This window comes from Lepidochelys kempii, chromosome 9, assembly GCF_965140265.1.
Source record: "Lepidochelys kempii isolate rLepKem1 chromosome 9, rLepKem1.hap2, whole genome shotgun sequence".
Taxonomy (NCBI): domain Eukaryota; kingdom Metazoa; phylum Chordata; order Testudines; family Cheloniidae; genus Lepidochelys; species Lepidochelys kempii.
The window spans coordinates 19561025-19576554 of record NC_133264.1 but is presented as its reverse complement, the minus strand read 5'-3'; the positions used below and the strand labels follow the sequence as shown (position 1 = coordinate 19576554).

The 15530-nt window shown below is 42.2% G+C and overlaps 1 protein-coding gene across 2 annotated transcripts in view; it reads right to left on the bottom strand.

Moving 5' to 3' along the window:
- Positions 1 to 15530, bottom strand: part of SI (sucrase-isomaltase) — a 152821-nt gene that overhangs the window by 122162 nt on the left and 15129 nt on the right. For both annotated transcript variants that reach the window (XM_073359491.1, XM_073359490.1), the window contains exons 7-11: positions 9445 to 9616; positions 5052 to 5151; positions 4202 to 4314; positions 1988 to 2113; positions 766 to 897 (exon numbers count right to left, since the gene is read on the bottom strand). In XM_073359491.1, the coding sequence (XP_073215592.1) occupies positions 766 to 897; positions 1988 to 2113; positions 4202 to 4314; positions 5052 to 5151; positions 9445 to 9616 (643 nt within the window). The remainder of the gene's footprint in view (positions 1 to 765; positions 898 to 1987; positions 2114 to 4201; positions 4315 to 5051; positions 5152 to 9444; positions 9617 to 15530) is intronic.

The following is a 15530-nucleotide window of genomic DNA, read 5'->3' as shown; positions in this document are numbered from 1 at the left end:
GAAGCGGTTCCTAAAACTGTTAAGCCAACCTTGGCTGGCTTTGAATTCCTTCTCATCAGAAGGCTGTCCCTCTTCAACAGCGCATAGAGGCTAAGACCCTTTTCTCGCAACGTGTTGCCATCGATAGGCACACATTTACAGTTCATGTCTTCCAGCCATAAGTTTAATGCCTTTTCATTCTTCACTAAACTCTTATCATGGCTCGTCACCTTAGCAGTTATTGGAGCACTTGATGCCACGGCTTGACAAATTTCTTTGTTGAATCTTGATGGCACGGATGCTAGACACGTTGCGGCCATATTTACTTGCCACGTTGGACACCGACATACCATCTCTCACTAAGTCCAGCACAGCCAGTTTTTCCTCCAGCACTGGAACAGATTGCTGTTTCTTCAGCTGAGCATTAGACGAAGTAGTTGGTTTGCGTTTAGGGCCATGTTGTACGAAAAATATGTATCTTTAAATACTAGAATCACACTCAGCGTGGCAAGATGCTCACCGGATCGGCGGGCAGCGATCGATACAGCGGGGGTCGATTTATCGCGTCTAGTCTAGATGCGATAAATTGACCCCCGAGCACTCTCCCATTGACTCCTGTACAGTACTCCACCATTGCGAGTTATTGTTATTTCTCTTTTTTTTGCCAAGCACGTATAGTTGAATTCACGTAAGTCAAATGCATGTATGATGCAACTACACTGTACAAGTAATTCTAATAGCAATGTTGTTTCAGTGGTAAAGTGAAATAGTTAATTAGTTCATTACCAGTATAATAATGTATTTTTGTCCATGGTCATGTAGGTCCACAGCAAATTTAGGAAGGTCCTTAAATTTCTCTTGGTCATAAGTAAAGTCTTTCTTCTCCTCCATATAGTCAATATCAGTGTATTGAATTTCCTGAAAGATAGCATAGTTTATTTTGTATATTAGAAACAATAGCCTGGGGCCTTGAGTATTTTCATATGATTATGTTCTGTTTACTCTGGAGTAAACTTATTTTTGTTATTTTATTATGGAAAGACAGTAAGACCTCTGGCTAATTTTCATACTAACTGTGAGCAGCACAGAGATCATGTAAGCGATGAAATTTATGGGGGAGATTTTCAAAGGTACAAATGGCAGTTTTGCACTCAACTACCATAGAAACTCAGTGGAAGTTAGGTGCTAACATCTCTGCCATTTAGGATCTCTCTTTACAATAGTATCCCTCAACAAAAGTAGGCAGCTGTAAAGACTGTATGTCTCTGACACTGCAAGGTAGGACAGCTCTGAGTGGTGACGGGGAATGTGCTGTGTAACACACTTCAGTGACGCTCTACAAAGGAGCAGCAAGTATGCTAGGCGCTAGCTCTGGGTGTACTACAGCATGTAAGCATGTATCTCACTTTCCCATCTGCAAAATGGGGATAACAGTGCTTCCTTTGTCTATCTCTTGAGGCACTAACTGTCTCTTAGCATGTCTTAAAATAGCACAAACGGGTACTGATTTCAACTGGGGCCTTTGAGGGTATGTCTACACTGCTGAGCCTCTCAGGCCAGGTCCACATAGGGGGTTCATGTCACTGCACTAAAAATAGCTGTTTAGACAGTGCTCTGAAGTTGTGGCTCAGGCTCTGAAGTCCACCCCCATTCCTAGCTTTAAAGCTCAAGCCAAAATGTCAACACAGCTATTTTTAACATGAGCCCAGCAAGCCGGAGTCTCTTGCCCCAGTCTGGGAGGTGGTTTAGACATACATTTTGAGCTACTGTAATACAAAGAATAATAACTGTAACCTCCCCAATTTTGACTCTCAATCTAACATTAAAAGTCCTCAAAGATACCGAAGTCTCTATAACGTTTGTTAACAGCAGTTTCTATATGTTAACCAGAACTAACTTGTAATAAACTACTCCAGGACTGTAAAAGTAGATCCTAACCTATGATTTATTCCTGACCTGCTTCAGCATCCCCAATCGACCCCCCCCCAAAAAAAAATATTTTACTTACATAGGGTATCCCAATGTCTCTGTTTCTTGCTACAACAACTTTCAACTCATCAAGAGAGGTATAATTCCAGCGACTAAGCTGGAATCCAAGACTCCAGTATGAAGGCATTGCAGGCATTCCTATCAGCTGAAAGTTAAGAAATGAAAATTAAGTAAAAAAAGGGGCCTTGCATTTTCAATTTGTATATGTCATTTGTCAGTGCAGGATTCCCTAGTTCTTTACTTCTCTGAAAGTGCTTATAAATTACTCTGATTCATGTCTAGCACTTGGAACCATAATGGATATTATGCAGTTACAACTGTAAAGTTTTTCCATATTTACTTTTAAAAACTACAAACTTAAATTATTTGGATCAATGAAGTTGTGCATATTGCTAGTACTATGGGACCACGTAATCCTTATAGCTATTACTCATCTTCCCTCTCCCTCTAGCCCTTATTCAATTTTACAATCACTTCTTGTTTCCTATCTTAAACTAGACTGTAAGCTCTACAGGGTAGAGATTGTCTTTTATTATGTGCTTATACAGCACCTAATACCTAATAGGGAGCTTTGATCCTGAATTATGCCTTTGGGCACTATCACAGTACAAATTATAACAATAATAATTATGATTTGAGATGCAACCAATTAATTATTGAAGAGGGATATCAGATTTTAAGTCATAAAGACAAACTATAGAGGAAGAAATATCACTATGGAAAGGACAGCAAGTGTACATTAAAATACTGGAGCATATGAGAAGTCAGGATTTTAGGACTGTATTACCGTGGATAAGTAATATTAATAGAACTTGGGCCCAGAACCACAAAAGGACTTAGGCATTGCAACACTCAGTATTGCAGTGCCCCCAGCCGGGAGGGGGGTCCAGCTGTCCAGCTGCCCAGCTGCCCAGGAGCTGTGAAATTGACAAGACAGCCAATAGCCCATGCAAGTAACACAGTATCTACACTGACACTGTGTCGCCCTAACTACACTGACATAAACCTTACTCCTCTTGTGGAAGTGGAATTATGTCAGTGTAGCAGGGCACTTACTTCAGTGAGGGGACGGCTGTAGTGTAGACACTGACGTAATTAGGTCAACAAAAGCTGCCTTACATCGACCTAACTGTGTAGTATAGACCAGCCCTTTGTTAGGTGCCTAGATGCCTTAGAATGTGATCCACAAAGCCAGCACAGTAGGGGAGGAGCTGCCTAAGGTAACCAGTGGGAGATGCCACAGGGGAGGCATATCTTAAACTCCAACCCTCTCACAGAGATGATTGCCTAAATCCAGGCTGCAGGGAGGTGCCTATATCTGCTAGCAATCCATGAACCAGGGGAAGATAGGTGGTCCTTAGCCAACTTGCATCTAGGACCCAATCCCATAGTATGCCCACCTAACTCAACACAAAACAGAGAGCTGGGGAGAAGAAGGAGGCAGCCCTTCCTTATATCCTTTATTCCACACACCGGGGATATGGAAGACCATGGATTCAAGTCCCCCCCTCTGTCTGATGAGAAGAAGAAATTTGAATGGGGATCTGCCATCTCTCAAGTGAGTGCTGTAACCACTGGGCTATGGAATATTCTGACGTGAGTCTCCCTCCACCTCTCCAATTGAAGTCGTTCTACCTTAATTAAATAATTGAAATAACTGAACTAAATATTAATTGGGTCACAGAAACAGGGAGACTGACTCTACAGTCCAGTGCTTTGCCTGAGGTCACCCTGCACTCTTGCGTCCCAGTTCCAGAGCTCTGTGCACTAGGCTATACTGCCTCAGTAAGTTTTCAAAAGGGACAAAAGGTGATATTATCTCGCCCACCTTGCCTCTCTAATATCCTGAGAGTGACATGGTTACAACTACCCTAAGTTTTCAAAAGGCATTTTATGTTATATAAGAGCATTCCTTGAAAATGATGTTGATCTGAACAAAGGGAAACCACATAAAAATAATGGCTAATGTTGTTATTAGCATTACGGAAGGTTTAGAGAAGCATTGGCGGTTTGTCATTGATAATGGAATCTTTACACTATGGGAAAAAGGACAGGGAACAAAGGGCAGCGCTCTCTTTACAGACTGTTACATGCCTTTAAGCATCCATTGAAACATTTCATTGCAATATAATCACAACAAATACAAAATGACTAAATATATTGTGATCATGCTAGAGAGTATCTATCAGCGCCTACATTATTTACAGTACTGCCTCATCTGATATAAACATACCTTTACATACTCTTGAACAACTTGCTCTGGAGTGTCTCCTAAGAAGACATAAAAATCTAGAATTCCACCAGTTGTTCTGTAAGTTGCTGCTGGGGCAGGCTGGAGAACAAATTCTGTCAGAAAAGGAATTATAGAGGAAAGTTTAAACATTAGCTAAACAGTCAATGTATCCATTCAATGTTCGCATGAAGGATAAGTAAATGAGTTCAGAAAAAAACAAGGACATCCTAAATCATCACTTGAAACCAAATGGAAGTTGTGAAATATTCAGATTTTATTTTATTTGACATGCCTTTGCAAAGAAAAGGGAATCTCTAGAAAGCCAGTGAGGAAGCCGTTTCTCATGAGATTTTCAATGCATCTTCTCAAAAGACTTAGACAGTTCTGATAAGCAGGGATAGTTGTGTATGTTGATCTAATGAAAAGCAACACTATGATCCTTTCATGACCTGTCCATTACCAATTGAGGCCTTGATCCTGCAATGCATTGCACATGGGCAGATACCTGCACAGAGCACTATACTCTTCAAAAGGGCTCCAGCCATAGGCAAATACATTGTGGAAGTAGGGCCTTATATGTGATCCTAAAGCTAGTTGTAGAATAGCCATTGTTCACCTTAAGTATATTTAACATTGCTATCTTTATTATTATATATAGCTGCTGCTTGATATTTTTAAAGACACAGTTTCCTGTCAAGTTTTACACGTGTAGCTGTGCTAAAAACGCATGCCTGATTCTGACCTTTAAATCAACTGACTTTTGGTTCACTGTGTAGCAATCCAGCAGATAATTTTTTTTTTAATGTTAAGCTGTAGCAGTTAGAAATAGTTATAGAGAAGTCTTTCTTACCCATGGCATTACTGTTCATTAAGAACACACCAAAAGAGGCTCCACTGTTATTTTCCAAGCACAAGAAGAAAGTGTGAGCTCCATATAAGTTATGAGTGCCCTTAAAATAAAAGGGAAGGAAAAGAAGAAAATTAAAACCCAATAGGCACACAGATTGATACATTTTGAAAATTTCCTGGAGAGATTCAAACTGAAACTGCTGATCATACCTGCTAAAGAAACAAACAAAACCCCTGAATTTTTCTTATATTTTTATTTCCTATTTTCTTGCATTTTTCTCCTTTACGGGGATGTTTTCTATTCACCAATAAATGGAAAATCAGTACACAGACAGTTTGCTTAAAACATGCAGATAAAATAAGTAGACAGACATGACAGACCTTTTGATAAGTATGCATGCATCCCAATAATGTTTTTGTGAGCTATATATGCACATCAACTCGACAATATACTTCACATGCCATTCAGGGCGTACATATATCCATATGTATTCAATGTAAATAAGAGAGCTTTGTTTCTTTTTAATTATATGACTATCGATATTTGTTTCTTCTATCGTTAGCAACAAAAAAAACTTGTGAACTGATAACGGACTTTGTCATAGTCGTCCTCCTTTCCTGCAAAAGAATGATCAGCACAAACGACACTGTGGATAAGATCCTCAGGAAAAGGAAATCAGTGTAATTGCATTGATTTCAATTGAGCTATGCTGGTTAACACAAGTAAAGATCTGGCCCCATAGCTCCACCCACCAAGAATCAAAGTGAAGCAAATAGCAGGCTGTAGAATTAGTAGAGATTAACCAAAACCAGAATCATTTATCCAACTGCCACTGAAATGTGTAAAGGGACATGCCTTACCCTTGATTTTGGTTTTGCAAAACAAAATCAAGACTTGTGGTTTCGCTGAGTCACAGTGGTTTTGCTGAGTGGGTTTACAAAGAGAGTGAGTCTGTAGTAATTAGACCTCACCTGTGTATAATTAGCTCCTCCTACCTAATTCCCGCAAGGCTGACCAGCTTCCAAAGGAAACAGATAATGGAAAAAGTAAGGCAGCAGAAAGGTAGAGTGAGGGCAGGAAGTCCTGTGACACGTATCTTTACCAATACATAATTAGTCTGTCATAAATCCCCTTTTCTCCCTTCCTGTGAAGGATAATTCAGACCACCACCCAAATCCCTTGGGAAATTAAACCACCATACTAGAAGAACAGGCATGCCTCAGAGCTGGTCCTACATAATACTTAGAGAAAGCAGTTGCTACATTTGTTCCACCAATGTAGCTACACTCCCTACAGAACAGTGAGAGAGAGGGGCCATGGACGTACCTCCAGACCCTCTCTATGGCCTGGCTGCTGCAGTCAGAGCTGCTTGCCTCTGCTTGAGAATTAGGACCAGATTTTTTTAATGGTAGTTGGGTGCCTAGTGATATTTTCAAAAGTATCTAGGCCCCTAATTTCCACTGGTACTTTTGAAACAACTCCTAGGGACCTATATGCATCTTTAGGTGCCTCAACACCTTTCGAAATCTGGCCCTTACGCCCAGATCCACAAAGGGATTTAGGAGCCTAAGGCCAAATTTAGGTACTATTGTGATCTACAAAACCCCTTCTCATCTGCCACCTAACCCTTTAGGTGACTAAACTCACCAGGCACTTACATTTACATTTCCACTGTAGAAATCTCTTAGGTACCTAAGTTTCTGCCTGTGCGCAGATGCACTACTACCTCAAGTGAGCTTCCAGATGCCTCTCTCATGCTTAAACCTTATTGTGATTCACAGACAAGGTGGAGATAGGCATTGCACTGCCAGTCTTGCCTGTGGGGCCCAATTCAATAGATGTGCTCAGAGCACATCTAACCACACACACACACAAAAGCTAGGGGGATGGGGGGAGGAGAAGAAAGAGACAATCTCATTTATAACCTTAAGTCCAGTGGGTAGGGCATTGAGCTGGGATGTGGGACACCATGGTTCAATTCCCTCACTCTGCCAGGAGTTTCTTACCTCTCAGATGAGTGCCCTAACCCTGGGACAGTGCGATATTCTGTGGTGGGCCTCCCTCAATCTTCTGTTGTTCCATTTTCTATTCAATAACTATTAAAATGTTTATTGGGCCAGAGAAAAAGTGAGTGTGACTCTACAGTCCCTTGGCACAGTGGAGAATTGAACTGGGGCTCCCATATCTTGGATAAGTACCCTAACCACTAAATTAAAAGTTATAGGGAGACCACTATTTCCCTCTTCCACCTTTCCCTCATAAACACCCACATACACACATAATTTTGTGAGGAGCTAGGCAGGAACTGAGGCTGTTTTTAGAGCCTAAGCCATTCTCACAAGAGCGCCTAACTCCAGTAGAGAGATTCCCAGCAGTTGACTGCAAGGAAACACAGGCAGCAAACTTTGAGAGGGGTGGAGCTTATGACACACCCTTCTCATCGGCATCTCCCATTGGATAGCTTAGGCACCTCCCCACATAGTGTGTTCGCTTTTCTGGATCCCCTTCTCAGGCATCTCTCTCTCCATAGGCAATGTATAGGTGCTTAAAAAGCTCAGCATTGCAACACCTAAGTCCCTTTCTGGATCGAGGCCTAAGTGACCAAATAATGGCTGCCACCTGTACCGTGCAAGGAGGGGGAAAGGATTCTATGCACTGACTCCTCCTCTAGTATACTCATGCAGGACAGCCATAATTTAGCTGTATAGCAACCCAATCTTGCACTCTTTGCTCAGACAAAACTCCCACTGAAGTCAACTGGGAGCTCTGCCTGAATTACAACTGCTGGATCAAGACCACAGATTTCAAAATCTGAACTAATTGCAAACAGGTAAGGTTTTCCTTAAAGGCTGGTAGTCAAAGAGATAGGTTTGAATACTCAATAGAGGCCCTGATTCAGCAAAGCATGTGCTTAAAATTATGCACCTGCCTCAGAGCTTTGCTGAATTGGGCCAGAATGATGAATGGTCTTCATTAAAAGTTATATTGATTAGTTTAGACAAAGCGCTGTTCACGCCGGTGCTTTTCGTCGGTAAAACTTCTGTCATTTGAGGGTCTTTTTTTCCACACCCCTGAACAACAAAAGTTTTACTGACAAAATTCCAGTGTAGACAAAGCCTAAAAGATTTTATATATGGCAAGAGATTTGTTATTAGTAAGCAGTCCTTCATTAATAAGTTTTTTTTCTGTTGATCCATAATGGTTAAAATCTGTCTACGTACCAACACCTATCTGATCCTTATCTGCTTATTTGCAAATAGTTCACTAGAGGGCTTACAATCCTTTGCAGCCATTTCCCCTTGTTCAAAGGTTTATGGTAAGGGAGAACAAATACCAAGAAACACCACCACCACTACCACCACCACCACAGTGAGATATGAATGTCTACACCACCAGAAGAGCAGATGAGGTTAAGTGTGGGAATATATGGTCAGAAAAAATGACAATCAGAAAATGAATATCATTTTTTTTTAATCAGAACCTTTTATCTGGCACAGCTGACTTTACACCACTCATACTCAGTAGCCTTTTAGTTAATAAGGCATTGTGGGTCAGGAATCTGAAAGTGCAGTACAGTTCGTCTTTTGTGTGCAAGTGTCAATAAAGCTTGGAACAAAGCCTAGAGGGTTTCAAAGCTGCTAGCAAGAATCTTCAGTTATATTTATTAGAAAATGGGTGTCCAGGAAACCAAGACTCAGGGCAGACAGTAATAAGGACTGGAAACAAATAGCTGTTGACATCCATGACTTACCTTGCAAAGATTCAGCCTCTAAATGAAACTTTACTATTATATGCTTAACTCTGTTGTCATTAAACTGAGAATGCATGTGTCATCTTTATTTGCACCGAGCACCTCTTTGAACATATTTCAGAGGAACAGCCGTGTTAGTCTGTATTCGCAAAAAGAAAAGGAGTACTTGTGGCACCTTAGAGACTAACCAATTTATTTGAGCATGAGCTTTCGTGAGCTACAGCTCACGAAAGCTCATGCTCAAATAAATTGGTTAGTCTCTAAGGTGCCACAAGTACTCCTTTTCTTTTTTTGAACATATTGTTATCTGTTTAGTTTAGTAGTTGAAACTAAAGACTCATATTAATGTTTCTCAACTTACCCACTGATTCTCAACATTTCAAATAAACATACAAATCAAAATATTTCTAACTTTTTTGTGAGGCTTTTTTTCCAATTAGTAACATCTAGCATTGTGTGGCTGACAAGTCTTTAAAGAAAAGCTCAACCAGACCATGCTAATGACTGGCTTTTAAGAAATATCCAATCCATCGTGGATAGCAAAAACTAACAACATTTTAAAATGTGTTTAATGCATAATCACTCTTAATTCTCAGAAACCACTTGCTAAGACCAAAGCATAATAAATTAATCATTCCTTACTCCATTGGGGAAAGCATCTCTGGTAAAGATGGGCCACGTTCTCCAGTTAACATCATGCCGGTATTGTGTGTGGACGTGTTCTCCGATTCCATAAATGTTTCCAGTGGGCAGTTTGATTGAGAGCTGTAAATACTGGTCAGCATACTGAAGTGGTCCTATGCTAGTATTGAACCTGATTAAACAGTGTAAAAAACAAAACAAAAAAACCCACATTATCTTACTGATACATGGAAGGACTGCTATGGCAAAGCTATGTGCTATGTCTCCATAATACACATGTATTATCTGCCAGTTTTATGATTTTTTTCCTCTAGGGCTCTTTCTTTTTTAGTACAACACAAACATACAAAAACAATATTTAACAAAGAGTACAGACCAGTCTTAAATAAGCTATCACTAGGGGCTTTGCCATAAGCCCCAGGAACAGACTAACCCACTGAGGTTCGGATAACCTATTCCCCTCTATGGACTATGTACCTAGGAGGTCCAAGTACAGAACAGGGACAGCAACCTGTATGGGCTGCTATTCTCCTTCTTGCACAGGTGAGCATGGAGTAAGCAGCCAGAGATCTGAATTGGGCAGAGCTGTGGTTCTGCCCCCGCTGTGCTGGCCAGCGCAGCCATGCTGTCATGGAGGGGGAAATGTTCACTACTGGTACAAATCTGAAGCAGGTCAGGGTCAGATTTATGGCTCTCAGAGTCATAATTCCCTCCCTGGTGTGCTCCTTACGCAGGGTAGATTATAAAATGGAATTTTGCTCCTTGATATTTAAATGCTCCAAATCCATTAGACTGTTCTCATAATCCCTTCGCGATTTTTGGACAAAGCAGCGGCTAAGCTATTCAATTTGCATCCTTATTTCTAAAACATTAAAAATATTGGGGAGCTATTGAGACATAGCTGGCAAAACGAGAGACCTCTGGGAGAAGGAGAGATGCCGGTTCATCCCACTTCGAATATTTAACACCATTGTAAAATTTGTCTTACTGCATGGCACAGAAACTAGGAGACCTGAGTTTTCATAAACAGCTGCCTTAGACAAATCCTTAGTATCAGATGCCAAAAATCCCTCACAAACGAAGATGGCTTGGAAATACATTGAGGAAAGGCCTGACTAACTTAACAAGGCAGGCGTTGGATGGGTACCCCCAGGGCAAGAGGTGATGAGGTAGACCAGGCATAACATGGAAATGCACAGAAGAAGCAGAATTGACAGCTATCAAAATGACATGGGAAGAAGGTAAGACTACATCAAGAGACTGTCCAAGGCCAGATCTACACTACACACTTACTTCAGTAGAACTACATCGTTCAGGGTGTGAAAATCTACACCCCTGAGCAACAGAGTTATACCGACCTTCACCACCCAGGTAGACAGCACTAGGTCAGTGGGAGAGCTTTTCCCGCTGACATAGCAATTGCCTCTCGCAGAGGTGGAGTCGCTAAGTCTATGGGAGAGTCCTCATCAAAGCACTACAGCAACACAGCAGGGCAGCTGTGCTGATGCAGCGTTTGTAGTGTAGACTTGCCTGAAGATAGAGGCAGTGGTGACAGCCCTATATTCCGCGTGGAATAAAAAGAGGCACAAGTCAAGTAATTCATACCAGTATAAGTGCTTACACACAAGGGCGATGGTAGTTCTTTAATTATACTGGTATAGTTAAAGCAGTACTTTGTATACTTCAAATATTAGAATATTAAACTTTGTATTAGAAATTAAGAATAAATGATGCATAAATAAGTCAGTACAATGGACAGAGTTTGGGCTCTTTTCATTTTGATCTTTTTATTTTTTCCTCTACCCTATTTTGTCAGTAATATATAACATGACAATACTGTGCAGTAATATAGGGCATTGTGGACTAGATCCTTAGCTGGGGGGAATTTGGCATAGCTTTAATGATTTCAGTAAGGTTCTGGTCCACATATTCACAGATTTTTATAAATATTAATGATTCCATGGGAACAAACTATGTACTGTTAATGAACTAGCCCAGTGCTTTGTGCATTTTGTCTGGGACAATAGTGGTAGTTATTGGCCTATGAAGTTTCAATTATTAATTGGTGGGACTTATTACAGTAATGAAAGATGATGGAAGTTATTAGGTTACTAGCTCTAATTATTTTTATTTTAAAAGTAAATTACAAGTCACAAGTATTGGTCCCTCCTTATCCTCCTTCCCCAAAGAAGAAGATTTTTATTTTTAATTATTGAGTCAGGTCCTCATCTGGTGTAGCTCAACTGAGCTCCAGGAATTTCAATGGATTTACACCAGTTGACACCAGCTGAGGAGCTGCCCCTTTTTAAACAATGGTTTGTGATTAGATAATCATGTACAGGAGTCAGCTGTAACTGAATTTCCTGCCTTTTGTGGGTATTTATGGTAAATGCAACAAAACAGTGAAAGACAATTTATGCAGTCTTTCAGCAGTGTTTAATTCATGTGATTTTTCCATACTCATCCCCTTGAACTAGATTTACAGTCCCCCGCCATGCCCCCATTCAAGCAGTCATCAACCATTCATCGAATATTAAATCCGCCCATTGTGCATTTAATAGTGGTGAACTGATCATTCTGGAGGATTTTAACCTCAGTTGGGTAAACAATACTAATAATAGTTTAAGATTAATAGCCAATGAATTAAATTTGAAGAGTTGATAACAACCCCAACTCATAACTGATAACAACCCCAGCTTTTGACAGGTAATCATTCTTTGATTCATTTAATAAGCACATTAGCCATGACACTTACTACTACTGGATTTCAGAGTTAGGCAGTAAATTTCATTTTCAGAAAATAAGGGGGATCAAAGTATTTAATGTGTTTATAGGCTTAAGAACTTTTAAACACATTTTATCTACATTTTTATATCACCTAGTCAATGTTGACTGGCACCAGCTTTTCCTAGACAGCAGATGCCCAGCAACAATATAATTTGGTAATTCAGAACTTCAAACTATTTGTAACAAGCACATTCCATAATATGCAGTTACCAGGGTTCACATGTGATTTTATTAAGCACTGGGCTGGCTCCCGGCCCCTGCTGTTGCCCTCTCTCACTGGTGGCACAAATGGGCTGGAAAGCTCCCCTAAATGGGCAGATGAAGGTTCCCTGTATGGGAGAATCCCCCGGTGGCATAGGCAGGGGTGCTGGAACAATTTTTACAGTGGGGGTGCTGAGAACCATTGAACCAAACTGTAAACCCTGTATATAATGGAAACCACTTCAAGCTAGGGGCTGTAGCAGCATCCGCAGCACTCCTAGTTCCCGCACCTATGGACATAGGGCTGGTTTAGCCAGCTGTATATCACCCCACCCCACCCCCAGCAGAGAGGTTATGTTGTGGGAGAGGAGACATGGCTAGATTCCTTTGCGAACAATTAGGTGGCATAGGTTAGAGCTGCCCTGAACTCCTGAGGCTACACAGCTGGAGGCTGGAAGCCAGACAAGGTGGACCAGTGCTCCGAGGTGATACTGTGAATTCTCTTTCTTAAGGTACATCTACACTGCCCGCTTCTTTTGGCGGCATGTAGAGGATGTACACAAGTAGCCCCCCTAGCCTGGATATAAATAGCAATGTAGACAGTGATTGACTGCTTAGGCTAGTAGAGTGAAGACATGTGGTACATATCCTACATGACTCTCAACTCACCCAAATCATGCCTCTCCATGTACACGGCTATTTTTAGCAGTGTAGTAGTGTCCTACTGTTTCCCCTCTGCTGGAACCGTTCCCTGCCACAGGAAGAGACTCCGGCAGCGGGGAAAGGCTAATCTTTCCCCATTGCCTGCCCCCATGATATCACTAACACGTATATCTACATGCTGCAGTGTGACACAACTTGCTTTTCACTGCAGCATGTAGCCATGCATACTTTACATGCCACTGCCACAGGTGTGTAGTGTAGATATAGCCTACGATGCTTGGTTGGTATGTCTTGCTCATATATTCAGGGTCAAACTGATCGCTGGATTTGGCGTCAGGAAGGAATTTTCCCCCAGGACAGATTGGCAGGAACCTTGGACATTTTTTAACCAACTTCTGCAGTCTAGACATCAATCACCTGGGCATACCTCACCTAGTTCAGTCCCTGCAATTGCAGGAGCCTCAGGCAATGGTGGTAGCTCGGTCTGTCCTGTTCTTTGCCTGTGGCACACAACAGCTTCATCTAACTCAAGTTATTGGGCTCAATATAGGGGTATCAGGGTGAAATTTAATGGCCTGTGATATACAGGAGATCAAACTAGGTCAGAGGTGGACAAACTACAGCCCGTGGGCCACATCCGGCCTGTGAGACGGTCCTGCCTGGCCCTTGAGCTCCTGGCCGGGGAGGCTAGCCCCCGGCCACTCCCCTGCTGTCCTCCCTCTCCCACAGCCACGCGACCACATGGGCAGCACAGCTGGCTCCGGCAGGGCAGCGGGGCTGCAAACTCCTGCTGCTCTGAGTTGCATTGAAGGGGGTGGAAGGGGGAGGGGTGGGGCTTGGATAAGGGGCAGGAGGTCCCAGGGGGGCAGTTAGGGGACAGGGAGCAGGGGGCAGTTGGATAGGCATGGGAGTCCTGGGGGGCCTGTCAGGGGGCAGGGGTGTGGATAGGGGTCAAGGGGGACAGTCAGGGGACAGGGAAGGAGGGGTAGGGTAGGGGGTGGGGTCCCGGGGGGGCAGTTTGGGGCATGGGGTCCCGGGGGGGGCAGTCAGGGGACAAGGAACGGGGGGGTTGGATGGGTCAGGGGTTTTGAGGGGGGCAGTCAGAGGGTGGGAAGTGGGAGGGGGTGGATGGGGGTGGGAGCAAGGCTGTCTGGGGAGGCACAGCCTTTCCTACCCAACCCTCCATACAGTTTTGCACCCTGATGTGGCCCTCAGGCCAAAAAGTTTGCCCACCCCTGGACTAGGTGATCCCTTCTGGCCTTTAACTCTATGAAATTTACACCAGGGGCCAATCCACTGCCAGGACCATGAGTTCAAAAGTAGTTTACGGCCATCTTTTCATGCCCTTCACTTGTGTTCTGCACCAAGCGCAGCTTTGCTGAACCCAAGAATATTAGTGGCTCTGTTCAGATCTTCTGTGAAATATTTTAACATAAAAAAAGGCAAATTAATACATGAGAACTAAAATAAATTAATGTGGATGTAAAACAAAGGTTTATGAGGCACCCCCTTACAGAACAAAATTCTTTTCCTGACTGGGAGTTTTGCCTGTGGAAGTTGCATGATTCAGGGCCTGAACCTTTGACATATTGGACAAAATATTACTCCGAGCAAATGAGTAACACTGTTGAACCAGAAAACTCTAGAAAGAGTTTATAAATTGAATGAGCCTCTCAAAATGTAAACCGATCCCTTTAGTTCCTTCTGATGATATAACTGGAACTTTTGAGGTCCGTTATGTTCTCATGAATATTATATTTTGTAGTACATTTCCTGCTTTTGCTGGTTGCACAATTCCAGCTCCTGCACTCACAGCTTCCTCTGAAATATCCAGGCTGTGTTGCATCACTACTTAGAATTCTGCATCTTCCATCTCCTCCTCACACCCCTTAATTTGCCTTTACCCAACTCAAAATTGTTAAAGATTAACTGAATATCAGCTAACACAAAAGGCAGTGAAGATGTGTCATCCTCTGTCTGACACTTTGAAGATGACCTGAAAAGGAAACAAAATGTATTTCTGCCCTTTTTTTGCTTCATTATGACAGATAATGAAGGCCGGATTTTCTCTCTCTCTCTTTTTTTAAAATCCCTCTCCCCTGGCTTTGTGTTCAAAAGAAATTCTCACTCCACTGTGGAAGCCTGCTCTGTAGCTTGATGTGGAATGTCGCAGGCCCCTCTACACTTCCTTGTCTCCTTTGGGTCCGACCAGGCCCTGGGTCCAAGCAAAGCACTTCAGCATGTGCTTAAAATGAAGCACGAATAGTCTCCACTGAAGCCAGCTGAATAACTCACATACTTAAACCAAACCACATGCCTTAGTGATTGGGGCCCAAGCAAGTAATTAGTATATGTAATTCCGTGAGGACAGAGACCACAATGGTTACAGATGCATGCAAACAGACATAAGAGACTTTAACTGTCTGGCCAATAAA